This window comes from Gigantopelta aegis, chromosome 10, assembly GCF_016097555.1.
Source record: "Gigantopelta aegis isolate Gae_Host chromosome 10, Gae_host_genome, whole genome shotgun sequence".
NCBI classification, from domain to species: domain Eukaryota; kingdom Metazoa; phylum Mollusca; class Gastropoda; order Neomphalida; family Peltospiridae; genus Gigantopelta; species Gigantopelta aegis.
Genome location: NC_054708.1, coordinates 3,196,446 through 3,223,947, shown reverse-complemented (window position 1 = coordinate 3,223,947; position 27,502 = coordinate 3,196,446). Strand labels below are relative to the sequence as shown.

Here is a 27,502-nt window from a genome sequence, read left to right as displayed (position 1 = left end):
TCTTAACAATAAACGGCTTTGGATCTGGCAACAAGCTGACATTTATTTTAAGAACATAACCGTCCTTCTAAACAAGTAATGCTCTCTAAATACAATGATATAAAGAAACTATATGATACTTTTTAGATACCTGAAAACACTGATTTACTGATGTCAGGTGGAAAATCAATTTGAAGAAAGAAAGAAAGAAATGTTTTATTCAACGATGCACTCAACACATTTTATTTACGGTTATATGGCGTCAGACATATGGTTAAGGACCACACAAATTTTGAGAGGAAACCTGCTGTCGCCACTTCATGAGATACTCTTTCCGATTAGCAGCAAGGGATCTTTTATTTGCACTTCCCTCAGGCAGGATAGCACAAACCATGGCCTTTGTAGAACCAGTTATGGATCACTGGTCGGTGGTAGTGGTTTACCCATTGAGCCTTGCGGAGCACTCACTCAGGGTTTGGAGTCGGTATCTGGATTAAAAATCCCATGCCTCGACTGGGATCTGAACCCAGTACCTACCAGCCTGTTGACCGATGGCCTAACCATGATGCCACAGAGGCCAGTCCAAATTTGAAGAAGATGGTAATGTAATTACAATGTCATATAAGTGAAAAATATTCTTTTAATATTAGTTTAACATTGTTTAAAAATTAATTAAAGAGTTGTCTAGTTCTGTTTTTAATTACCAATCATATTAAAAGTATATGAAATAATTAACTAAGCTCCCCTGTTGGGCTTTTAAAATTATATTCATATCTGGGAAAGATTAAATCATATTTTCTTTTCAATTTAATCTGGGGCAGAGCAAAGCATGTATGTGTGTGTATGCGTGTGCACGTGTGTGTGCTCACTGTTATAAGTGAGTTACTCACTGTTTCTGGATGTATCCGTTCTTACACTCACACTTGAAAGACGAGGGCGTGTCGATACAGTTCTGAGTTTTTGGGTTGCACGTGTGGTGTCCATTCTGACACTCGTTTTCAGGGGGACATTCCGAGAATGACCATGTCGGAGCACCAGAGAATCGATCCAACACCAGCTCGGAAAACGATTCTGAAAGCAAGATCAGTTTTCTTAAATCGGGGGGGGGGGGGGGGGGGGGGGGGTGTATTTTTTACATTACGGGCACACTTAAATATTTATTTAGAGAAAATTTATTAAATAGTTTTCAATAAATTAATTATTTAAACAATTAATCAGTTCTCAATGAATGAATAAAAATAGATATTTACAAGTAAAATAAGCTTTGGAAGCATTATTATGATAAAATATTATTGGCCATACATTTGTATGATTTAAAGTTAATAATTATAAAATTAAAAATAATTATTTAATCAAAATTTAATCTCAGTTTTCTGGACACTCTGAACAGTTGTCCTGTTTATAACTGTCACTAATTATAACTGTTACTAATGTACTGCCAGTATGCGAGGCCCTTTTAGCAATAGGAATACATTCATTATCGTATCAATGAGAGGAAAAGTTGTCTTTTCTTATTTTAATGCTGTGATTATAAAATTTGAAGTCTACACTCCAGATTTTAATAAAGTCTTGCCAACACAAATAGCAGTTGATGAGAAGTGAATCCCGTAGAAGCAGCCACCTCTATTAGAAGACCAGGTACACTCACCAATCATAGGGTCGGTTCCCAGGGTGATGTTCACCTCAGAACACATCCCTGCGGAGGGGCCCGCGGGTCTGCCCGCCATGCACACCCCCTTGCCGTTCTGTCCCCCGAGAGCACACCAGCCACAACCCTGCTTCATGATGCACTGCGAACACTTGGTGTACACGTAGCATGGCCGTGGACACGCCTCCACCCCGATGGTCACCCGCTGGTCAATCAGGTAGCCACACTCTCCGAATGAACACCGCAGAGGTAGGTAGGCAGGAGGCATGCACTGAAATAATAATAGAAATTTTTTATATATATATATATACTCACGGAAAAAATTCCTGTGCATCATTAAAATTTCAGTAGGACTTATATATTTTAAAAATATTGTGATTTACATAGATGTACTATTTATCTGTTAAAAGTACGGTGATCCTCTCCTGCCTTCTGAACCTGAAGTACTGTCTACACAATGCTTGGTGCGCCGTCGGTGATGATGTAACAGAACAACGTACTGATATATGGTCATGGTCGTACTTTGTTATCACCTAATCGGTTGCGTTCAGTTCTTCCACTGATTGGCCTTAACTTAGAGATGCATTAGGATGTTAAACGTATCATTTCCAAATTATTCCATATGTGCACCTGCTTAATACTGACGATTTGCTGACGTGGCGTCACGTGTCGACTCCCTAAACATGGAAGATGCCTAGTACCCCTAAACTGTCGAGAACATCTCCGCAGATATTGCATAGTGTTCTGATGAACACCAATGAATACCAAAATTACTAGCAACAGCGTTTGTGCCGTTCTAACCTCAATCATACCCATCGTTCGAAGGAGTCCATTTTCTGGGAGGTGTGGCATCACACTGATGATGATCAGATACCAACAAAAATATGTTTCTGAGTGATGAGAATCCATACAATAGTTTTAAAGTCCAATGATAAGAAAAATGACGTCAAACAGGAGCACATGACCAACAATGCTAGTAATGCAACGTGTGATAACAAAGTATGAATAGTTCGTGCAATTGACAGGACACCTCTGGAATATCGACGGGAGTGATTACACTTTCAGTTACTGAAATTTTTATCCACATGCACTCCCTGGAGCCGCCCTCCCCGCCCACCGAGGTCAGACACGTCGTGCATGCTGTGAAGGTGTAACAATGCTGTTGTACAGTAGCTGTATGGTATTTACCTCCTGTAGTGTTTCACTCCACATGCACTCCCTGGAGCCGCCCTCCCCACACACCGAGGTCAGACACGTCATGCATGCTGTGAAGGTGTAACAACGCTGTTGTACAGTAGCTGTATGGTATTTACCTCCTGTAGTGTTTCACTCCACATGCACTCCCTGGAGCCGCCCTCCCCACCCACCGAGGTCAGACACGTCGTGCATGCTGTGAAGGTGTAACAACGCTGTGTACAGTTGTTCAGCTTCACCATGAACGTCTTCATCGGGGATGGCAGGGTCAACGTTGTCAGCAGCGTCGCTGTCACACAGTTCCAGTTATACTTGGGACTCGCGTCGAAGTAACGCCGGATTTCAGCTGTTAATAAAGTAAAGTTTGTTTTATTTAACGACATCACTAGAGCACATTGATTTTTTATCTTATCATCGGCTATTGGACGTCAAACATATGGTCATTCTGACACTATTTTCAGAGGAAACCCGCTGTCGCCACATAGGCTACTCTTTTTACGACAGGCAGCAAGGGATCTTTTATTTGCGCTTCCCACAGGCAGGATAGCACAAACCATGGCCTTTGTTGGAGCAGTTATGGATGACTGGTCGGTGCAAGTGGTTTACACCTACCCATTGAGCCTTGCGGAGCACTCACTCAGGGTTTGGAGTCGGTATCTGGATTAAAAGTAAAAAGTAAAGTTTGTTTTATTTAACGTCGCCGCTAGAGCACATTGATTTTTTATCTTATCATCAGCTATTGGACGTCAAACACATGGTCATTCTGACACTGTTTTTAGAGGAAACCCGCTGTCGCCACATAGGCTACTCTTTTTTACGACAGGCAGCAAGGGGTCTTTTATTTGCGCTTCCCACAGGCAGGATAGCACAAACCATGGCCTTTGTTGAACCAGTTATGGATCACTGGTCGGTGCAAGTGGTTTACACCTACCCATTGAGCCTTGCGGAGCACTCACTCAGGGTTTGGAGTCGGTATCTCGATTAAAAATCCCATGCCTCGACTGGGATCCGAACCCAGTACCTACCAGCCTGTAGACCGATGGCCTGCCACGACGCCACCGAGGCCGGTCAGCTGTTAATAACAAAATATATAATATAAATAACATTATAATAATGACTCGCGTCGAAGTAACGCCGGATTTCAGCTGTTAACAACCAAGTATATAATATAAATATACATTATAATAATGACTCAGGTCGAAGTAACGCCGGATTTCAGCTGTTATTAACAAAATATATAATATAAATAACATTATAATAATGACTCGCGTCGAAGTAACGCCGGATTTCAGCTGTTAACAACCAAATATATAATATAAATATACATTATAATAATGACTCAGGTCGAAGTAACGCCGGATTTCAGCTGTTAACAACCAAGTATATAATATAAATAACATTATAATAATGACTCAGGTCGAAGTAACGCCGGATTTCAGCTGTTAACAACCAAATATATAATATAAATAACATTATAATAATGACTCAGGTCGAAGTAACGCCGGATTTCAGCTGTTAACAACCAAATATATAATATAAATAACATTATAATAATGACTCAGGTCGAAGTAACGCCGGATTTCAGCTGTTAACAACCAAATATATAATATAAATAACATTATAATAATGACTCAGGTCGAAGTAACGCCGGATTTCAGCTGTTAACAACCAAATATATAATATAAATAACATTATAATAATGACTCAGGTCGAAGTAACGCCGGATTTCAGCTGTTAACAACCAAATATATAATATAAATAACATTATAATAATGACTCAGGTCGAAGTAACGCCGGATTTCAGCTGTTAATAACAAAATATATAATATAAATAACATTATAATAATGACTCAGGTCGGTCGAAGTAACGCCGGATTTCAGCTGTTAATAACAAAATATATAATATAAATAACATTATAATAATGACTCAGGTCGAAGTAACGCCGGATTTCAGCTGTTAATAACAAAATATATAATATAAATAACATTATAATAATGACTCAGGTCGAAGTAACGCCGGATTTCAGCTGTTAACTCATAATAATGACTCAGGTCGAAGTAACGCCGGATTTCAGCTGTTAATAACAAAATATATAAACGTTTCCAAATTGTTGAGCAATAGTTGTGTTATTTACATGTTAATATTTTGTAACGCCGGATTTCAGCTGTTAATTAATTGAAATATAATACCAAAATGCAGGATATTCAATAGTCCATTGTGATAAGTATACCACCAAGGTCAAATCTGGAGTCAATACCGGGTGTGGCCTCCGCGTGTGTTGACAACTGCCTGGCACCGCCTGCCCATTCGCAAAGTACGGATGACGTCCCGGGGGATGGTAACGCTGCTGCCAGCTCGGGCAGGGGATCGCTGTCAGCTGTCCCATAGATGCTCAATTGGGTTCAAATCCGGTGATATCGATGGCCAAGGAAGGACATTAATGTTGTTGTTCTGTAGGAAAGCCGTTGTGAGACGTGCTGTGTGAGGCCTGGCGTTGTCATAACTGCGTTGGCGTTGGCCATAACTGGAACGATGTGTGGCCAGGATCTGGTCAATGTAGCCCTGTGCATTCAGGTTGCCCCGGAGGTTTCTGCCAGCTGCCCACACCATTACTACCCATAACTTCCTGCACGCAGTTTGCCGCATAACGTTCAAATATATATCATGATAAATCGGGACTCGTCACTGAACCACACCTGTCTCCATTATAATAATGACTCAGGTCGAAGTAACGCCGGATTTCAGCTGTTAATAACAAAATATATAATATAAATAATGTTATAATAATAACAGTTTCCAAATTGTTGAGCAATAGTTGTGTTATTTACATGTTAATATTTTGTTATTCAGATGTTCCAATTTATCAATATATATTTTGTGCGATATGTATTTTATGAAAGAACATATCATAGCATCTAGAAATGAGAAAAACATGATGGGCAATGTCATGGTGATGGAAAATTAGCTATTCTATACAATGAATTTAACAACTGTCCAAAGACATGCATTTTCATCCACCAGACCAACTAATTCATAGTGTTCCCCAACTTTCAAATGCCCTCTGTGGTCCCTTAAGTAAACAACGACTCACTAGATCTCTTGAAGTGTCGAGTCCAGATGCACTGTCCGATGGATGAGCACATGTCACAGTCCGACGCAGAACACAGATACTCCACACACTTCTCCGCCTTCGTGATCACGTTCTGACTGACCCCACACCCGCTCTCCGCCTTACAGTCGACCCCACGTGGCACACACTTGCCTTCTGGGCAGTTCGTACACCACTGACAGGCCTGAAACACACAATATGTAGTCTAAATTGAGCTAATCAGTTATAAAACTCTCAGTATTCAGTAGATACAGCCACCTACTTTTATCCTAGTTTCTAAAGACAATTAACACCTGGTAAAAGCAATTTTAGTCTGCCTCAATTTAACAGTAATTAAAAATAAATGGTAATGAACACTGAGCACAATAAACGCACACAAGTAAATCTGACATCTAACAAAACAATTGGTATAATTTTAGTCAACTGAGACTCACTTGGGCTTTGGCCCTGTGCAATAATAGAGAATAAAATCTTAAGTGTCTATGACTGTTTTCTTACAATGGGAGCCGCTTTGAATTGTGGGTAAACTGCCAGACACTGACTGCACGTGGTGTAGCGGTAGCAGCTGCGGCTGAAGTGCCAGTTCATGTTGCAGGAGTTGTTCGAACGTGAACATCTGAAAAACATCAACACACTAAAAATGTACCAGAAAATAACTGTATATTGTGCTTAAGGTGCAACACAAAGGAATGATTTGTTTAACAAGATCCCAGCACACTGAAATTTTATTTTCAACACCTGATCCACTAGTGAGACCCCCTGCATCTTGCACAAGCACTTCCCCACAGGGTGCTTAAATTTATTTATTATTATCACAGATGACTGGCAATGTGAATGCTTGGGCACCTTCAATCATGGTCTTATAATGTACATGCACGAAAATGTAAATTTTTCAAATCTTACTCTTTATAAAGATAAAACTATCTTGTGTTCCCCCATACCTCACTAGAGAATCAACCCAACCCCAACTTCAGATATCATTCCTATGGACCTTAAAATCAACACAGATATATATGTATAAAAAGACTGTGAATGTAACTAGAGAGTATCGACCGCACACACCCTGCCGGTCTCTGCTGGAGTAACACAGATATATATGTATAAAAAGACTGTGAAAAAAACTAGAGAGTATCGGCCGCACACACCCTTCCGGCCTCTGCTGGAGTAACACAGATATATATGTATAAAAAGATTGTGAATGTAACTAGAGAGTATCGACCGCACACACCCTGCCGGTCTCTGCTGGAGTAACACAGATATATATGTATAAAAAGACTGTGAATGTAACTAGAGAGTATCGACCGCACACACCCTGCCGGTCTCTGCTGGAGTAACACAGATATATATGTACAAAAAGACTGTGAATGTAACTAGAGAGTATTGACCGCACACACCCTGCCGGTCTCTGCTGGAGTAACACAGATATATATGTATAAAAAGACTGTGAATGTAACTAGAGAGTATCGACCGCATGCACCCTGCCGGCCTCTGCTGGAGTAACACAGATATATATGTATAAAAAGACTGTGAATGTAACTAGAGAGTATCGGCCGCACACACCCTGCCGGCCTCAGCTGGAGTAACACAGATATATATGTATAAAAAGACTGTGAATGTAACTAGAGAGTATCGGCCGCACACACCCTGCCGGTCTCTGCTGGAGTAACACATATATATATGTATAAAAAGACTGTGAATGTAACTAGAGAGTATCGGCCGCACACACCCTGCCGGTCTCTGCTGGAGTAACACAGATATATATGTATAAAAAGACTGTGAATGTAACTAGAGAGTATCGGCCGCACACACCCTGCCGGTCTCTGCTGGAGTAACACAGATATATATGTATAAAAAGACTGTGAATGTAACTAGAGAGTATCGGCCGCACACACCCTGCCGGTCTCTGCTGGAGTAACACAGATATATATGTATAAAAAGACTGTGAATGTAACTAGAGAGTATCGGCCGCACACACCCTGCCGGCCTCTGCTTGTCACTGGAGTAGCACAGATATATATATATACAAAAAGCCTGTGAACTAGATATTATTGACTGCACACACCCTGCCGGTCTCTGCTGGAGTAACACAGATATATATGTATAAAAAGACTGTGAATGTAACTAGAGAGTATCGGCCGCACACACCCTGCCGGTCTCTGCTGGAGTAACACAGATATATATGTATAAAAAGACTGTGAATGTAACTAGAGAGTATCGGCCGCACACACCCTGCCGGCCTCTGCTTGTCACTGGAGTAGCACAGATATATATATATACAAAAAGCCTGTGAACTAGATATTATTGACTGCACGCACCCTGCGGGTCTCTGCTTCGCTGGAGTAGCACAGATATATATATACAAAAAGCCTGTGAACTAGATATTATTGACTGCATGCACTCTGCGGGTCTCTGCTTGTCGCTGGAGTAGCACAGATATATATATATATATATATACAAAAAGCTTGTGAACTAGATATTATCAACTGCACGCACCCTGCGGGTCTCTGCTTATCACTGGAGTAGCACAGCGTCTTGTTCTTGCCGGTCTCGGGGATGGAGAGCACACACAGTGAACAGCCCGAGGTGTCATCACACACGCTGTCTACGTCGATCAGGCTGCAGATGTCGCCGGGCACTGTCAGCTGCGACATCGTGCCCACCGCTGTCCCCGTGAAGCCCCCCATCGCGTAGATGGTCCCACCGAAACTCACCGCCTTCACTCCCACTACAGACACTGCTTGCTGCTTGATGCTCAGATCTGAAATGTTAATGTAACTCTCAACATACAGTTTTAGCCATTTACAATAACACAGGTTTGTTTTCTTATACTGTAGTTATTTTTTCACAAACGATGAACGATATAATATAAAAAGCAAAATGAATATAAATTGCAAGCAACACTACAGCAGTCCTAGACTTCGTTGTGCTCATGTCTCTAATAGTTACATACTTTAAGGCATGTTTTCAGGAGATTTACTGAAAACAGACCTGCCTTTAAACATCTTTAATATAAAAAATACACCAAGTTTTACCATATCTTTAACAAAATTAAGTTTACCATGTTTTATTGCAATTTTAATACAAAAGATGAACCAAATTTTACCACATTTAATATAAAAAATAAATCAAGTTTTACCACATCTTTAACATAAAGATAAACCATGTTTTATCACAATTTTAATATAAAAGATGAACCACGTTTTACCACTTTTAATACAAAAGATAAAGCAAATTTTACCACATTTTTAAGATAAAAGATAAACAAAGTTTTACAACATCTTTAATATAAAAGATAAACCAAGTTTTACTACTTTAATATAGAGATAAACCAAGTTTTACCACATCGTTAATATAGAAGATAAACCAAGTTTTTCCATGTTTAATACAAAAGATAAACCCAGTTTTTCCATGTTTAATACAAAAGATAAACCCAGTTTTTCCATGTTTAATACAAAAGATAAACCCAGTTTTACCATGTTTAATGCAAAAGATAAACCCAGTTTTTCCATGTTTAATGCAAAAGATAAACCCGTTTTTCCATGTTTAATGCAAAAGATAAACCCAGTTTTTCCATGTTTAATACAAAAGATAAACCCAGTTTTACCATGTTTAATGCAAAAGATAAATCCAGTTTTACCGGCAAACTTGAGGTGCTTGAGTTTTTTGTTTAAGAGATAAATCCAGTTTTACCGGCAAACTTGAGGTGCAGTTTGTGCCAGGTATTACAGCGGTAGCGGTAGACGAGGAGATGAGGTAGAGACTGACTGCCCACTGTCCAGCCGCCCATGATGACCATCTTATCGTCCATGTTGACCGCCGCGTGGAAAACACGACCCTCCCACTGAAATAACGTCACAATAACACAGTTCTACAGCATTTTACACAAAAAACACGACCCTCCCACTGAAATAACGTCACAATAACACACTGCAATACAGAGGTATTATACAGTAGTATAACACGATTGTAAAATGATAATAACACTGTTGAAATGATAATATATTAACTGCCATATAGAAGAGCTGACCCTCCTACTGCAATACCATCAGTGTATTGCCTTTTAACATATTACATCTAACTCACATCATTTCACAATGTCTTATGGTGATGATAAATTGGTATAAATTAGTATCAATAAATACAGCTAGGAAATGACAAACTTACAGTCAAATGTTAATAAATGTGCAATATGTCATTAAAATATCACTGCTAATACACATCATATCATAATGCTAATAATATGTCAATGATATTGTCTTATGAAGTATCAGAATTTAATTTTAAAATTACCGAACTGCTTTCACATCTTAAGAAACCTGTGACATCAGGGCCGTACCCTCCGGGGGGCAGTTGCCCCCCTTATAATCTCACTTTTTTTCTCTTTCTTTTACTCCAGAAAATAGCATACATATCTCAGGGTTTAATTTGTATAGTGTTTGATATTAATACCGAGACTTGTCCTAGATTTAGATTTGCACAATGAGGGACTCCATTCAGAATGTACGGAAGGAAGACATGTTTAATTTAATGACACACTCAACATAAATTACTAGAATAAAATCAGAAAAAGAACAAAACTGTTATCACATACGACACTGTGCCAGAAAAAGTGCAGTTACAAAATCTACATCCTTCCTAGATATAATGAGTTTAAAGTCTGTTTTGTTTAATAACGCCACTAGAGCATATTGATTTATTAATTATCAGCTATCACAAGTCAAAACATTTTGTAATTTTAACACATTGTCTTAGAGAGAAAGCCCACTACATGTTTCCATTAATAGCAAGGAATCTTTTATATGCATCATCCCATAGACAGGATAGCATATTACTACGACCTTTGATATACAAGACATTGTGCACTGGCTGGAGATAGATATAGCCCAATGGGCCCACTGACAGGGATCGATCCTAGACCATCCTCGCATCTTGCCATCCTAGATTAATAGTTTCTGGCACAAGTCCTTTTGTAGATGTTTTTTGTGACAAAAGTCTCAAGAAAATCAAGCTTATAATTTTAGTATAATTATTATAAGATTCACCGTTGTACCATGGCGTCATGACCCTGCTTACAGCTGATATATATTACATCACTAACAGTATTATATATTACATCACTAACAGAATTATATATTACATCACTAACAGTATTATATATTACGTCACTAACAGTATTATATATTACGTGACTAACAGTATTATATATTACATCACTAACAGTATTATATATTACGTGACTAACAGTATTATATATTACGTGACTAACAGTATTATATATTACATCACTAACAGTATTATATATTAAGTGACTAACAGTATTATATATTACATCACTAACAGTATTATATATTACGTCACTAACAGTATTATATATTACATCACTAACAGTATTATATATTACATGACTAACAGTATTATATATTACATCACTAACAGTATTATATATTACATGACTAACAGTATTATATATTACATCACTAACAGTATTATATATTACGTCACTAACAGTATTATATATTACATCACTAACAGTATTATATATTACGTCACTAACAGTATTATATATTACATCACTAACAGTATTATATATTACGTCACTAACAGTATTATATATTACGTCACTAACAGTATTATATATTACGTGACTAACAGTATTATATATTACGTCACTAACAGTATTATATATTACATCACTAACAGTATTATATATTACGTGACTAACAGTATTATATATTACATCACTAACAGTATTATATATTACGTGACTAACAGTATTATATATTACATCACTAACAGTATTATATATTACGTGACTAACAGTATTATATATTACATCACTAACAGTATTATATATTACGTGACTAACAGTATTATATATTACATCACTAACAGTATTATATATTACGTGACTAACAGTATTATATATTACATCACTAACAGTATTATATATTACATGACTAACAGTATTATATATTACGTCACTAACAGTATTATATATTACGTCACTAACAGTATTATATATTACGTCACTAACAGTATTATATATTACGTCACTAACAGTATTATATATTACGTCACTAACAGTATTATATATTACGTCACTAACAGTATTATATATTACGTCACTAACAGTATTATATATTACGTGACTAACAGTATTATATATTACGTCACTAACAGTATTATATATTACGTGACTAACAGTATTATATATTACGTCACTAACAGTATTATATATTACGTGACTAACAGTATTATATATTACGTCACTAACAGTATTATATATTACGTGACTAACAGTATTATATATTACGTCACTAACAGTATTATATATTACGTGACTAACAGTATTATATATTACGTCACTAACAGTATTATATATTACGTGACTAACAGTATTATATATTACATCACTAACAGTATTATATATTACATCACTAACAGTATTATATATTACATCACTAACAGTATTATATATTACGTGACTAACAGTGACTAACAGTATTATATATTACATCACTAACAGTATTATATATTACATCACTAACAGTATTATATATTACGTCACTAACAGTATTATATATTACGTGACTAACAGTATTATATATTACGTGACTAACAGTATTATATATTACGTCACTAACAGTATTATATATTACGTGACTAACAGTATTATATATTACGTGACTAACAGTATTATATATTACGTGACTAACAGTATTATATATTACGTGACTAACAGTATTATATATTACATCACTAACAGTATTATATATTACGTGACTAACAGTATTATATATTACGTGACTAACAGTAACAGTATTATATATTACGTGACTAACAGTATTACATATTATGTGACTAACAGTATTACATATTACGTCACTAACAGTATTGTATATTACGTGACTAACAGAATTGTATATTATTTGACTAACAGTATTGTATATTACGTCACTAACAGCATTGTATATTACGTGACTAACAGTATTATATATTACATCACTAACAGTATTATATATTACGTGACTAACAGTATTATATATTACATCACTAACAGTATTATATATTACGTAACAGTATTATATATTACGTGACTAACAGTATTATATATTACATCACTAACAGTATTATATATTACGTGACTAACAGTATTATATATTACATCACTAACAGTATTATATATTACGTAACAGTATTATATATTACGTGACTAACAGTATTATATATTACATCACTAACAGTATTATATATTACGTGACTAACAGTATTATATATTACGTGACTAACAGTATTATATATTACGTGACTAACAGTATTATATATTACGTGACAAACAGTATTATATATTACGTGACTAACAGTATTATATATTACATCACTAACAGTATTATATATTACATGACTAACAGTATTATATATTACGTGACTAACAGTATTATATATTACATCACTAACTATTATATATTACGTGACTAACAGTATTATATATTACGTGACTAACAGTATTATATATTACATGACGTCACATGCTACCTTTGACTATGGAATGATGTAGTGAACAGGTAGCAATGGCCGTCTACGTCCTAAATGACAAAACTGATTAACCAATAAAAAGGGTGCATTACCATCTAGCGATGTGTGCCAGATGATTTTTCTAGCATGGCTTTCTAGCACCGTTCTACCGGTTGATTGAACTAGAAGTAATGGTAGATGTTTTTTCTAGCATATCCTTCTGCCACCGTTCTACTAGAAGTAATGAATACAATATTACTGAAGCCAACCCGTACCTCACTGAGAACCTCCGGGGCAAGCAGGTTCCACTCCCGAGCAACAATGTCGTAGGCGAAGAGGTCGTGAGAGATGGACCACTGGTCACCCTTGTAGACGTAGCCACCGTACACATAGATGGTGGACGACGCCTTGTGGAACACCGCAGTGTGACCGTACATTCCTGAAACACACAAAGACATGTTGAAATAATATACACAGACAAGACTAGAATACTTCAGTTTCCACACAATCGTTCTTTAATACAGAAAAACCTCTCAAGACCGGACCCTATGTAAACCGGAATTCCCTTTCTAAAAACCAGGACAGAACTTAACCTCTCTAAACTGGATCCCTCTTAATACTGGACATTTGTCTTGGGGTTTCACTGTATAAATATATCGATGCAGACTAGAATATCTATAATATTTCAGTTTCCACACAGTCTTTCTATCTAATATACAGTTGAATCCCGTTGGCTTGAACCCTGTCGGTGTTCGAGAAAGTGTTCGACCCATCAGGTATTCGACCTAACCATTCGGTCAACAATGTGTAAGTGTAACTCCAGACTTCGTTTTTGGTTCAAGCGTTGCAGTGTATTCAATCCTTCTGAATTCGACTCAACAAGATTCTACTGTAGTTTCACACTTATATCCAATTAAGATTCAAGCATTATGTACTGGGCACAAAACCTCAGCTATGTGGGCTCAAAACCTCAGCTATGTGGGCTCAAAACCTCAGCTATGTGGGTTGTCTGTCCAGTTGTTAGTGGTTAAGAGAAGTCATTGTAATGGCCTTACACCTACCCACTGAGTCATTTAAACTCACTCTAGACGAATGCCGACACCGGGATGTGAACCCAGTACCTGCCAGCTTACTGATGGCTTGTTCACTAGACTACCGAAGATGGTCAAACAATCTGATGATATTTGTCAAACAATTTCCACCATAAAACATATTAACAATGGTCCAAACATACCTTAAAATTTCCGATGTACAAAATATATTTTTTAAATATAAAAACCACCAGTACAGGCTGCCCTAGTTGTAGTTTAAAATGTGGTGAACAAAAAGCAAATAGCTTACACATCCGATTGATCTTTCTTTGTATTTCTGTATATTATTGTGTGTGTGTGTGTACAAACCGAGATAAACTGTTTAAATGTGTGTCTTACCAAGTGGTATACTGCCTTAAACTGTTTAATGCTTTAAACTGTTTAAGTGTGCGTCTTACCAAGCAGTATACTACCGTAAACTGTTCAAGTGTGTGTCTTACCACGCGGTATACTGCCTTGAACTGTTCAAGTGTAGGTCTTACCAAGCGGTATACTGCCTTGAACTGTTAAAGTGTGTGTCTTACCAAGCGGTATACTACCTTGAACTGTTTAAGTGTGTGTTTTACCAAGCAGTATACTGCCTTGAACTGTTTAAGTGTGTGTCTTACCAAGCGGTATACTGTGTGTGTCTTACCAAGCGGTATACTGCCTTGAACTGTTTAAGTGTGTGTCTTACCAAGCGGTATACTGTCTTAAACAGTTTAAGTGTGTGTCTTACCAAGCGGTATACTGCTTTAAACTGCTTAAGTGTCTTACCAAGCGGTATACTGCCTTAAACTGTTTAAATGTGTGTCTTACCAAGTGGTATACTGCCTTAAACTGCTTAAGTGTGTGTCTTACCAAGCGGTATACTGCCTTAAACTGTTTAAATGTGTGTCTTACCAAGCGGTATACTGCCTGACAGGAGCAAGCGGTCGTACTCTTGCCAGGCTATCATCCCGCTGCCCGCATCGTACTCCAGGACTTTATCAGAGAAGTACGACTGTGTTGAAAACCCTCCAATCACAACCAGTTTAGTGTCATCTATCTGTACCAGAGTGTGACCCGCCAGCTTCGGTAACCAGTTAGGTACCTGAAACACAGAGTAAAATTATTAGTAAATAGTGCATTATCAATATATTTATACACCTTTAAAAAACAAAAAATACATGTAACAAATACAATTTTATTCAAATGAATTAGCAATTAGATAACAAAATTTATATTACACATATACATATATGATTTCATATTCACTATTATAACACTCACTAACAGATTTGTTGTTTGCCTGATTATAATCTAGAATAAAATCTTGTACTAAAACCTACAAACTGATTCAGTATTTATAATCAAGATTCACTTTATTTCACACTAAAACACCACTAACCGATTCATTAGTCCAAACTTGTGACTCGATGTTAAATTTCCACAATTCTCGACACGGCTGATAATTATTGGACGACCCTGAATCTATAAACCCGCCAAAAACATACAACATCTTCAGAGCTGGAATACATGCCATGGCATGGTGGTACCTGGAGAAATAAGTTTTAAAAAATGTATAAAATATTTTCTCAAATTCATGTATTGGCTTAAAAAAAGACAGATCATACACAAGAATTCTGCAGAATGAAATATATCACTTACAATACATTAAATTTATTAATAAAAATTGTGATGTAAAAGTTATAATAAAAACCATAGAATTGTGCAATTAAGAAATAAGTTTATAAGAAATGGCATTCAACACAAAAAACGTAACATTGAGCTGAATGTAACAGTAAATGCTGTCATCAGTAGCATCCATATCTCACCTTTCAACTTCATTCAGACGAGACAAAAATATGTTATGCATATTACACACACTTATTATCCACATAGTTCAAGGTATACAGGAAAATACAACCAGTATGATACACGTGTGTCATAATGATTTCATGTGCACAACGAATGAAGTAATTTGGGGAAACAACATCATAACATAATGTGAATTCCTTACCAAAATGATGTTATTTTTTCTTCTCCTTCTAGGTACATTTGAAACATTTTGACATGGTCCTTGATATTCATAAAAAAATATATATATTATTAATAATATATAGAATATTAAAAGAGCTTGCCTGTTATACCATTTTTATGAAAGGCAAGCTAGTTTAGTATTTTATTTATTACAAACCAACTGCAAACAAGCTGCAATACAGAAGTAAGCAGATGTCAAGACCTACTAAACGTTATTTTTCCAGGAATTGGGTCAGCAAATGATCTATGATGCACTCACATCACGCCAATATTACTCTAGTTGATTGATTGTTATGACATGAGCAATATCTTAAACTGGTGTGTAATAAAAATAAATTATAACACTTGCATGTGAATCGTAATGATTTTATGGAACTCGTGTCAGGATTCATGTATTACCCTCACTCTGACTCAGGCAATACAAACATCATGATATTCGTATTTATGTCATATTAATAATCTTACCTCCCAACCGGTTCTTGTTCTGACGCTGGTATGAGCAGCGTCCACTTGGCGGTGGAGTTGTCGAACTGCCACATGTCGTTGAGTAGTTTCTTCTGTGTGGAGTATCCTCCAAACACGTAGACGAGTCCATCCCCGCATGTGGTCATCACGTGACCCACCCGACCCAGCGGAGTCATGTCCTGCTCGTCGGGCAGTCGCAGGGGGTCCGAGATCACCTGGAGGTGTGGCTGGGTGGAGTCCACGACCGTGTCACACGCAAAACCACCAAAATGACGCGTGCACCTACACATCTGGTAAGACTGAAATGAAACAAAAACAGTTACACAGGTAACAAAGAGTTAACAGCCAGCGACATAATATGCATGTCAGGAGTTTGATGGCGAAGCACACAAATATACTGAATGTGTTATATGAATTGATAATGAAGATAAGGCCCAAAGATTTCTTTTAATGTGTAGTAATGCATGAAAATTAAGTTGCAGTGACCTAGTTTTGTATGTCCTACGTTAAAGGGTCATAACTCTGTAAAAAAATTGGTAAATCGACATGACAGTTCAACTTGATCTGTAACAGAACACAATAAAGCTATATACAAAATTTCAGCTCAATATCTCGAGTCATTGTCAAAAACAAAAAACATCCGGAAAACTATGTGGAAGAGTCAGACGCACAGACAGACAGGACGGAGATTAACCTTCTGACTACTGCAGGCGAGATATCTCGCCCGACATCACGTCAGTCGATATACTGTACACTGTATACAGTGCATTCCCCAATTCATATTTCCTGCCGTTTTGCACACGACACTCACCGGAAACGGAAATATAATTAAAGAAAAAAGATTTTTTTTCAAAATGGTGGTTTTTGTTTGATTTTTTAAATTGAAAATACCTTGAAATTTTGAGTTCAAAAAGTGGTTTTCGGCAACAAGTATTTTTGCTTGAAAACAATGGCGGCACGTCGTGGTAATTTTCAGGGATCGATAGCTGATTGTGACAGCTAATTTGATAATAAATTTGATTGTTTTACCAACAACGAAAATTACCAAATATTGCAATATGAATCGTAGTTCGGGTTTTAAAAAAAATTCTGGTCAGAAAACCACTGTTATCAGGAATAATGGACATAAATACTGGACAGCTGGCCACAAATGCCTGTAAGTAAACGCAACTTTTTCGATTTTTTTTGCCTAATTTTAATCACCATTAGCCGATCTAAAATAATAAAAATTACAAAAAAAGACACGAAAATAATACTTACCGATTCATATATGAACTTTATTTCATGTATTTATGAAACATTTAACTGAATATATGTGAGTAAAAATTATAACTTGTACCCACTCAACGTGGTTTTTGTTAAAAATTAATCCAGTAGTCTAAAGGTTAAAACTCTGGTTGGACCAGTAGGATCTTACCTGGCTGCATTCCCCCTGTCCCAGCTTGTACGAACAGTTGGCAGGACAGAGTTCCACGTCACAGTCATAGCCTCCGAACCCCGGCTCACACACACAGTGACCATCTTTACAGTACTGGTTACCATGGCAAACGTCCGGACAGCTCCGCACTTCATAGCTGGCATTGAATCCGCGGGTTCCTGAAACTGAACAACATGTTAACAGTTATCCATGTTGTTTCCCAGGTATCAAATACAAAATAACACACCCAAAGTGAATGACGTCATTAGAAAGTGACATCATTAGGAAATTGGCACAGGACAAGTTAACTTTTAAACAAGTCTACAGTTAGATGACAGTGTTTGGGTTTTAAAAAATTTGGCAGTATCCCAGTTGGATACTGACATTTCAAAATCTGGTATCCCACCTGAGAATTTAGTATCCCACTTGAATGAAATTCATAAATAACATCGTAACAAACTTGGGACGACATTGTTACTTAACTTCACCAGTAAATGACGACTTTCATTGTTTCAGCGAAAAATAAAAATGCAGGATTAAAAAAAACAAGCAACATTATATGGTATCCTGGTGGGATACTGGGTTATTGAAGTCTGGTATTCCTGGGATATCGGGATACCGTTAATCTTGAACACTGGATGGTAGCCAGATTTTGTTTTTAATCAAAGACAGTAAATAGGTTCTGTGGAAAAACACTTCCTTTTACAATGGACATAACCATATGAAGTTGTTAAGATTTGCAGCTGTCAATGTCTGTCTGATGCTAGCAAATATTTCATTACTGACCTCAGGCTAATGCCTTCAGTAAAAAATTATAACAAAAAGACAGTAACAGCTGCAAATCTAAAACTGTGTATGATTAATCCACATTGAATCCTTGAGTTGACACTGATGATTCACAAGGACAAACAAGTGAAGCCTGTGTCACCAGTGCTATCAAAGGCTACTGGAACACGTGAAAGATATTTATAGAACATACAAATACCAATGATATTCATGTCTTCAATCTCACCTTGTAAAGTAGCTTCAAAGTACACAGTGATGATACCCGACTGAGCCTGCACAACCAGGTCAGATCCAGGGTTGTGGCCACAGAACGCACCCAACAGGGGAGCCTCCCCCTCCCCGTTCTCCTCTGTAGAACCATTCACAAAGGCGGGGACCCCGTCATACACGTAGATAAAGTCCTGAAATACACAACACGTTTTACAGGTAAAATACATGTCTAGTGTTTTTCCTAGCTTGTTTTAGCATGGTGCCTCACTAGTCTAGCACCATCTTGCCTTAATCAGTGCCATGCTGCTGCACTGAGATTAAAAAAGCCTTTTTCAATAATTAATTCTAAAATTGCCTTGATAAAACACTAAAAAAATGTATTATTAAATAATAAAAATATCTCTTTTTTGCCATTCATTTATTAAAGCAAGAACATTAATTAAATTTATGTTTATTTCAATTATTGTTTTTGTCTTCAATGCAAAACAAGTGCCCTGAAAATGTGTCCCCAAAGTGTTTTGTCTACCATGCCTTGCCAAATTTCTAGGGACAACATTAATGTCTTAAAGAAACATAATTCTTTATGCTGTAGATATAATGTAGAATGTATGAGTAAAATATTTCAATAATTTCTTCCCATCATTTCTGCAGCATAAACAGGTATTCTTAACTTAAGATGGATGTCACAAAGATTATCTGAGAATTACATTCCTCTGATGAACGGATCTGTATGCTGCCAAACATTAGTAAGAGTGGAGGAAGAAGGAAGCTGCTATCACGTGACCGGAACAAGTAGATTTTAGGCCATCTTATGGCTATTGGGATGTTCAAACCAGTCTACTGTTCCAGGGTAAAATTTTCATTGGGTTGTCCTTTTCCAGCCCTGTTATTCTGTCATATGTGATCTAGTACAAAAGGCTAAATCCTGCCATTACAAACATTAGGTTTTCCATCAAAAAATAAAGATAAGAAAAAAACGATAAAGTACATAAAAAGATGTCCGAACCAAAGAGGGAAGGAAAAAAGAAGGAAGTTACAGTCACGTGACCGACAGAGAGCATACAGCAGAAGGAAGTTACAGTCACGTGACCGACAGAGAGCATACAGCAGAAGGAAGTTACAGTCACGTGACCGACAGAGGGCATACAGCAGAAGGAAGTTACAGTCACGTGACCGACAGAGGGCATACAGCAGAAGGAAGTTACAGTCACGTGACCGACAGAGAGCATACAGCAGAAGGAAGTTACAGTCACGTGACCGACAGAGAGCATACAGCAGAAGGAAGTTACAGTCACGTGACCGACAGAGAGCATACAGCAGAAGGAATTTACAGTCACGTGACCGACAGAGAGCATACAGCAGAAGGAATTTACAGTCACGTGACCGACAGAGAGCATACAGCAGAAGGAAGTTACAGTCACGTGACCGACAGAGAGCATACAGCAGAAGGAAGTTACAGTCACGTGACCGACAGAGAGCATACAGCAGAAGGAAGTTACAGTCACGTGACCGACAGAGAGCATACAGCAGAAGGAAGTTACAGTCACGTGACCGACAGAGAGCATACAGCAGAAGGAAGTTACAGTCACGTGACCGACAGAGAGCATACAGCAGAAGGAAGTTACAGTCACGTGACCGACAGAGAGCATACAGCAGAAGGAAGTTACAGTCACGTGACCGACAGAGAGCATACAGCAGAAGGAATTTACAGTCACGTGACCGACAGAGAGCATACAGCAGAAGGAAGTTACAGTCACGTGACCGACAGAGAGCATACAGCAGAAGGAAGTTACAGTCACGTGACCGACAGAGAGCATACAGCAGAAGGAAGTTACAGTCACGTGACCGACAGAGAGCATACAGCAGAAGGAAGTTACAGTCACGTGACCGACAGAGAGCATACAGCAGAAGGAAGTTACAGTCACGTGACCGACAGAGAGCATACAGCAGAAGGAAGTTACAGTCACGTGACCGACAGAGAGCATACAGCAGAAGGAAGTTACAGTCACGTGACCGACAGAGAGCATACAGCAGAAGGAAGTTACAGTCACGTGACCGACAGAGAGCATACAGCAGAAGGAAGTTACAGTCACGTGACCGACAGAGAGCATACAGCAGAAGGAAGTTACAGTCACGTGACCGACAGAGAGCATACAGCAGAAGGAAGTTACAGTCACGTGACCGACAGAGAGCATACAGCAGAAGGAAGTTACAGTCACGTGACCGACAGAGAGCATACAGCAGAAGGAAGTTACAGTCACGTGACCGACAGAGAGCATACAGCAGAAGGAAGTTACAGTCACGTGACCGACAGAGAGCATACAGCAGAAGGAAGTTACAGTCACGTGACCGACAGAGAGCATACAGCAGAAGGAAGTTACAGTCACGTGACCGACAGAGAGCATACAGCAGAAGGAAGTTACAGTCACGTGACCGACAGAGAGCATACAGCAGAAGGAAGTTACAGTCACGTGACCGACAGAGAGCATACAGCAGAAGAATTTAGGCCATCCCATTGGCTTTTGGGATGTTTGGACCAGACTACTAGCCGTGGAGGGTGGGGTGAATGCACTTGTTTGAGGACAGGTAATGTTGAAAAGAAAAATACATTTTAATCCTGTCAGTATAAATGTGTGTTTTTATATATATTTTTTAAGAATAACTATCATTACAATGAAGACTGTTCACATATGTTTATCACAGTGGACACATAAAAGATCGTTATGTTAAAGACTGACCCGGCTGCACTCGACCTCAAGATCTCCCTCCACACGGAGAGTTATCACTGGCATCTTCTCCGCGACACGCGGCTCCGTCAGGGACAAGCCCAGCGTCAGGATCCACAGGCAGTACGCGCTCGACCGACCTTCGACCCCGCGACCTCGGTGAGTGCCCAGAGCCCCACGGCTTATCTCCGTGAGTATCATCCGCCCATCACACTGCAGGTAACACTTACCACGGATACTGAAATAAAACAATCACATTATAGTAGTGTTTGAGTTACTCATGTTAATATCCGCCTATCACACTGCAGGTAACACTCAACATGGCTACTGAAATAAAACCATCACATTATAGTAGTGTTTGAGTTACTCATGTTAATATCCGCCTATCACACTGCAGGTAACACTCAACATGGCTACTGAAATAAAACCATCACATTATAGTAGTGTTTGAGTTACTCATGTTAATATCCGCCTATCACACTGCAGGTAACACTCACCATGACTACTGAAATAAAACCATCACATTATAGTAGTGTTTGAGTTACTCATGTTAATATCCGCCTATCACACTGCAGGTAACACTCAACATGACTACTGAAATAAAACCATCACATTATAGTAGTGTTTGAGTTACTCATGTTAATATCTGCCTATCACACTGCAGGTAACACTTACCACGGACCCTGATATAAAACCATCACATTATAGTAGTGTTTGAGTTACTCATGTTAATATCCGCCTATCACACTGCAGGTAACACTCAACATGACTACTGAAATAAAACCATCACATTATAGTAGTGTTTGAGTTACTCATGTTAATATCCGCCTATCACACTGCAGGTAACACTCAACATGGCTACTGAAATAAAACCATCACATTATAGTAGTGTTTGAGTTACTCATGTTAATATCCGCCTATCACACTGCAGGTAACACTCAACATGGCTACTGAAATAAAACCATCACATTATAGTAGTGTTTGAGTTACTCATGTTAATATCCGCCTATCACACTGCAGGTAACACTCAACATGGCTACTGAAATAAAACCATCACATTATAGTAGTGTTTGAGTTACTCATGTTAATATCCGCCTATCACACTGCAGGTAACACTCACCATGGCTACTGAAATAAAACCATCACATTATAGTAGTGTTTGAGTTACTCATGTTAATATCCGCCTATCATACTGCAGGTAACACTCACCATGGATACTGAAATAAACACAGAAAACATTTACTTTGTTTAACAACTTAAACACTCGAGCACACTGATTTATAAATTATCAGCTATTTGATGTCGGACAAACACAATTACATTGATGTTTTAACATACTTGTTTGAAAGTTCAAACTGACATGTCAGTCTGGGATCTAATTCACTAAGCTTTTGCAACTTTGCGATCTCGCAGTGCAATGCTAAAAGACTTACAAAGAGGATGCTTTGTTGTCTAGCAGAGCCTAAGAGAGCTTTGTGAATTAGGTCCCAGGTTTATTAAAATCTGGATTTAAACTTGCATAAAGTGTAAAGATGTTAACATAAGACAACACTTCACAAGTAGTCTGCGACAAACAGCACACCTATATGCCAAACAGGTCTCTGAAAATTCTGACAATTATCATTTTGTTTGTGCATCAATTATACAAATTTAATTTTGTGTAACCTATTCTTCATTTCATGGTCTGACTAAATACATTTACCAGGTTTTTTCCGATTTTCTTCTCTACATTCTTACCGTGGGTTTCCATAGTAACCTTCCTGACAGGTGTCACAGTGCCATCCGTCTGTGTTATCCATGCAGTAGCATTCTCCGGTGATGTTGTTACACTCCCCCACCAGTGTGTCTCCGTGTCCGTTACAGTTACACGGTTTACAACCTGAACATATACAGACAGATTAGTCAAAACATTCTCTCTAAAAGTAAAAAAGTTTGTTTTGTTTAACGACACCAATAGAGCGCACTGATTTATTAATCATCAGCTATTGATGTCAAACATTTGGTAATTTTGACATATAGTCTCTCAAAGGAAACCCACTACATTTTTCCATTAGTAGCAAGGGATTTTTTATATCCACCATCCCACAGACAGGAAAGCACATACCACGACCTTTAATATACCAGTCGTAGTGCACTGGTTGGATTCTGGTTAGCAAACCTGTACATTCTTATAGTCTAGTTTTGCTATTAATTGGAAATTAACTTGGGGAAATCCTATCATATTCATAAATATATTTATTGCAGGTAGGGTATTGATAGCACAAAACAGCATTAGAACGTTGCAAAGAATCAGGACAAAAATATATAGTAGTCATGGTGCACTGGTTGGAACGAGAAATAGCCCAATGCCCCAACCGATGGGGATCGATCTCAGACTGACCACGTATTCAAGCGAGCACTTTACCACTGGGCTACATCCCGCCCCATGTCTTTACCAAAAGACATCTAGCAACAGTTTACAGAAAGGGTTCTTTTATTGGTAGTTTCCCGGAGATCATTTCTAATATGCCAATACAGGCATTTCTGATTGGAATGGGAATAAAGTAAAGGGTTCTTTTATTGGTAGTTTCCCTGAGATCATTTCTAATATGCCAATACAGGCATTTCTGGTTTGAATGGGAATAAAGTAAAGGTTTCGTTTTATTTAAAGAAAAAATATTATTCAATGAATTTAAAAAAGATTTTAAACATGTATTGACATGAACATTCATAAATGCAACTATAAACCAAGTTCATTAATCTAGGACTTATTGTGTGTGAGAAATTAATCTACACACTAAACATTTAACACTTTTTTCTTAAACGCAGGTGTTTAAGTATTGTAAATGTACATAGTTACGTGTATAAGTCTAAAACAGGCTCTGTAAATTTGTCCCTGAATTTTGGAGTTAAATTCAAAAGTTGTTGCCATCGCTGCTGCTGCTGTCATCATCAGAAAGGTAATACCTATATCCTGCTTTTTGAATTCACCAAGGTGAAAACCTAGGTGAGACTAAACAAAATTTATTATATTATATTTGAAGAAGTGATTCAGGGCTTCCATTCCTGACATTGCTATGTTTGTGATCTGGAACAATAAAAAAAAAAAATTAACAAATTGTTTTTTTTTAACAAAAATATATTTAAAAAAGAAAAAAAAGAAGAAAAAAAGTTATAAAAAAAAAAGGTAAAATAAAATTGCTTTGCTTTAATGTTTCTCACCTTCCGCGTCAAGCGGGTCCCCGAAGCTGCCTGCACTGCACAGACTGCAGTCGGCCCCGGTGGTGTGGTGCTGACACCAGTCACAGGTCCCCACGCCCGTCGCGCACGTGCTGTGCAGGTGACAGCCACAGTTCTCGCTGCAGTCCTCGCCCGTCCACCCGATCTCACACTTACACTCAAAGTCAGGTGGTCCAGAACAGTTACCATGGGGAGAACACTGGTAGTAACACCTGCAGTACACAAATCACGTATTGTTATACCATGGGGGTGAACACTGGTAGTAACACCTGCAGTACACAAATCACATATTGTTATACCATGGGGGGGAACACTGGTAGTAGCACCTGCAGTACACAAATCACGTATTGTTATACCATGGGGGGGAACACTGGTAGTAGCACCTACAGTACACAAATCACGTATTGTTATACCGTGGGGGTAACAATGGTAGTAGCACCTGCAGTACACAAATCACATATTGTTATACCGTGGGGAGAACACTGGTAGTAACACCTGCAGTACACAAATCACGTATTGTTATACCGTGGGGGGAACACTGGTAGTAACACCTGCAGTACACAAATCACGTATTGTTATACCGTGGGGGGAACACTGGCAGTAACACCTGCAGTACACAAATCACGTATTGTTATACCGTGGGGAGAACACTGGTAGTAGCACCTGCAGTACACAAATCACGTATTGTTATACCATGGAGAGAACACTGGTAGTAGCACCTGCAGTACACAAATCACATATTGTTATACCATGGATAGAACACTGGTAGTAACACCTGCAGTACACAAATCACATATTGTTATACTATGGATAGAATACTGGTAGTAACACCTGCAGTACACAAATCACGTATTGTTATACCGTGGGGGGAACACTGGCAGTAACACCTGCAGTACACAAATCACATATTGTTATACCATGGAGAGAACACTGGTAGTAACACCTGCAGTACACAAATCACATATTGTTATACCATGGAGAGAACACTGGTAGTAACACCTGCAGTACACAAATCACATATTGTTATACCATGGATAGAACACTGGTAGTAACACCTGCAGTACACAAATCACATATTGTTATACCGTGGGGGGAACACTGGCAGTAACACCTGCAGTACACAAATCACATATTGTTATACCGTGGGGGGAACACTGGCAGTAACACCTGCAGTACACAAATCACGTATTGTTATACCGTGGGGAGAACACTGGTAGTAGCACCTGCAGTACACAAATCACGTATTGTTATACCGTGGGGGTAACAATGGTAGTAGCACCTGCAGTACACAAATCACGTATTGTTATACCGTGGGGAGAACACTGGTAGTAACACCTGCAGTACACAAATCACGTATTGTTATACCGTGGGGGTAACAATGGTAGTAGCACCTGCAGTACACAAATCACGTATTGTTATACCGTGGGGAGAACACTGGTAGTAACACCTGCAGTACACAAATCACGTATTGTTATACCGTGGGGGGAACACTGGTAGTAACACCTGCAGTACACAAATCACGTATTGTTATACCGTGGGGGGAACACTGGCAGTAACACCTGCAGTACACAAATCACATATTGTTTTACCATGGATAGAACACTGGTAGTAACACCTGCAGTACACAAATCACGTATTGTTATACCATGGATAGAACAATGGTAGTAACACCTGCAGTACACAAATCACGTATTGTTATACCATGAGGGGAACACTGGTAGTAACACCTGCAGTACACAAATCACGTATTGTTATAACATGGGGGGAACACTGGTAGTAACACCTGCAGTACACAAATCACGTATTGTTATACCGTGGGGGGTAACACTGGTAGTAGCACCTGCAGTACACAAATCACATATTGTTATAACATGGGGGGAACAATGGTAGTAACACCTGCAGTACACAAATCACATATTGTTATACCATGGATAGAACACTGGTAGTAATATCTGCAGTACACAAATCACATATTGTTATACCATGGATAGAACACTGGTAGTAACACCTGCAGTACACAAATCAGATATTGTTATTATTAAAATAAACAAGCATTTTGAGAGTACCGGACCCAATAAATTTTCTTATCTACTAAGTTCTATGGGCATAACTTTGTAAAAAGTGGGTAAATCTTCATGAAA

At 38.2% G+C, this 27,502-nt stretch overlaps 1 protein-coding gene across 1 annotated transcript in view; it reads right to left on the bottom strand.

The window, feature by feature from the left end:
• Positions 1 to 27,502, bottom strand: part of LOC121383456 (multiple epidermal growth factor-like domains protein 8) — an 81,178-nt gene that overhangs the window by 12,994 nt on the left and 40,682 nt on the right. Inside the window, exons 14-29 of the mRNA XM_041513510.1 lie at positions 25,344 to 25,573; positions 23,880 to 24,021; positions 22,155 to 22,380; positions 19,433 to 19,607; positions 18,421 to 18,605; positions 17,004 to 17,302; positions 15,907 to 16,054; positions 15,420 to 15,609; positions 13,722 to 13,885; positions 9,622 to 9,772; positions 8,425 to 8,689; positions 6,430 to 6,547; positions 5,914 to 6,115; positions 2,941 to 3,167; positions 1,628 to 1,898; positions 870 to 1,050 (exon numbers count right to left, since the gene is read on the bottom strand). Of these exons, the coding sequence (XP_041369444.1) occupies positions 870 to 1,050; positions 1,628 to 1,898; positions 2,941 to 3,167; positions 5,914 to 6,115; positions 6,430 to 6,547; positions 8,425 to 8,689; positions 9,622 to 9,772; positions 13,722 to 13,885; positions 15,420 to 15,609; positions 15,907 to 16,054; positions 17,004 to 17,302; positions 18,421 to 18,605; positions 19,433 to 19,607; positions 22,155 to 22,380; positions 23,880 to 24,021; positions 25,344 to 25,573 (3,174 nt within the window). The remainder of the gene's footprint in view (positions 1 to 869; positions 1,051 to 1,627; positions 1,899 to 2,940; positions 3,168 to 5,913; positions 6,116 to 6,429; positions 6,548 to 8,424; positions 8,690 to 9,621; positions 9,773 to 13,721; positions 13,886 to 15,419; positions 15,610 to 15,906; positions 16,055 to 17,003; positions 17,303 to 18,420; positions 18,606 to 19,432; positions 19,608 to 22,154; positions 22,381 to 23,879; positions 24,022 to 25,343; positions 25,574 to 27,502) is intronic.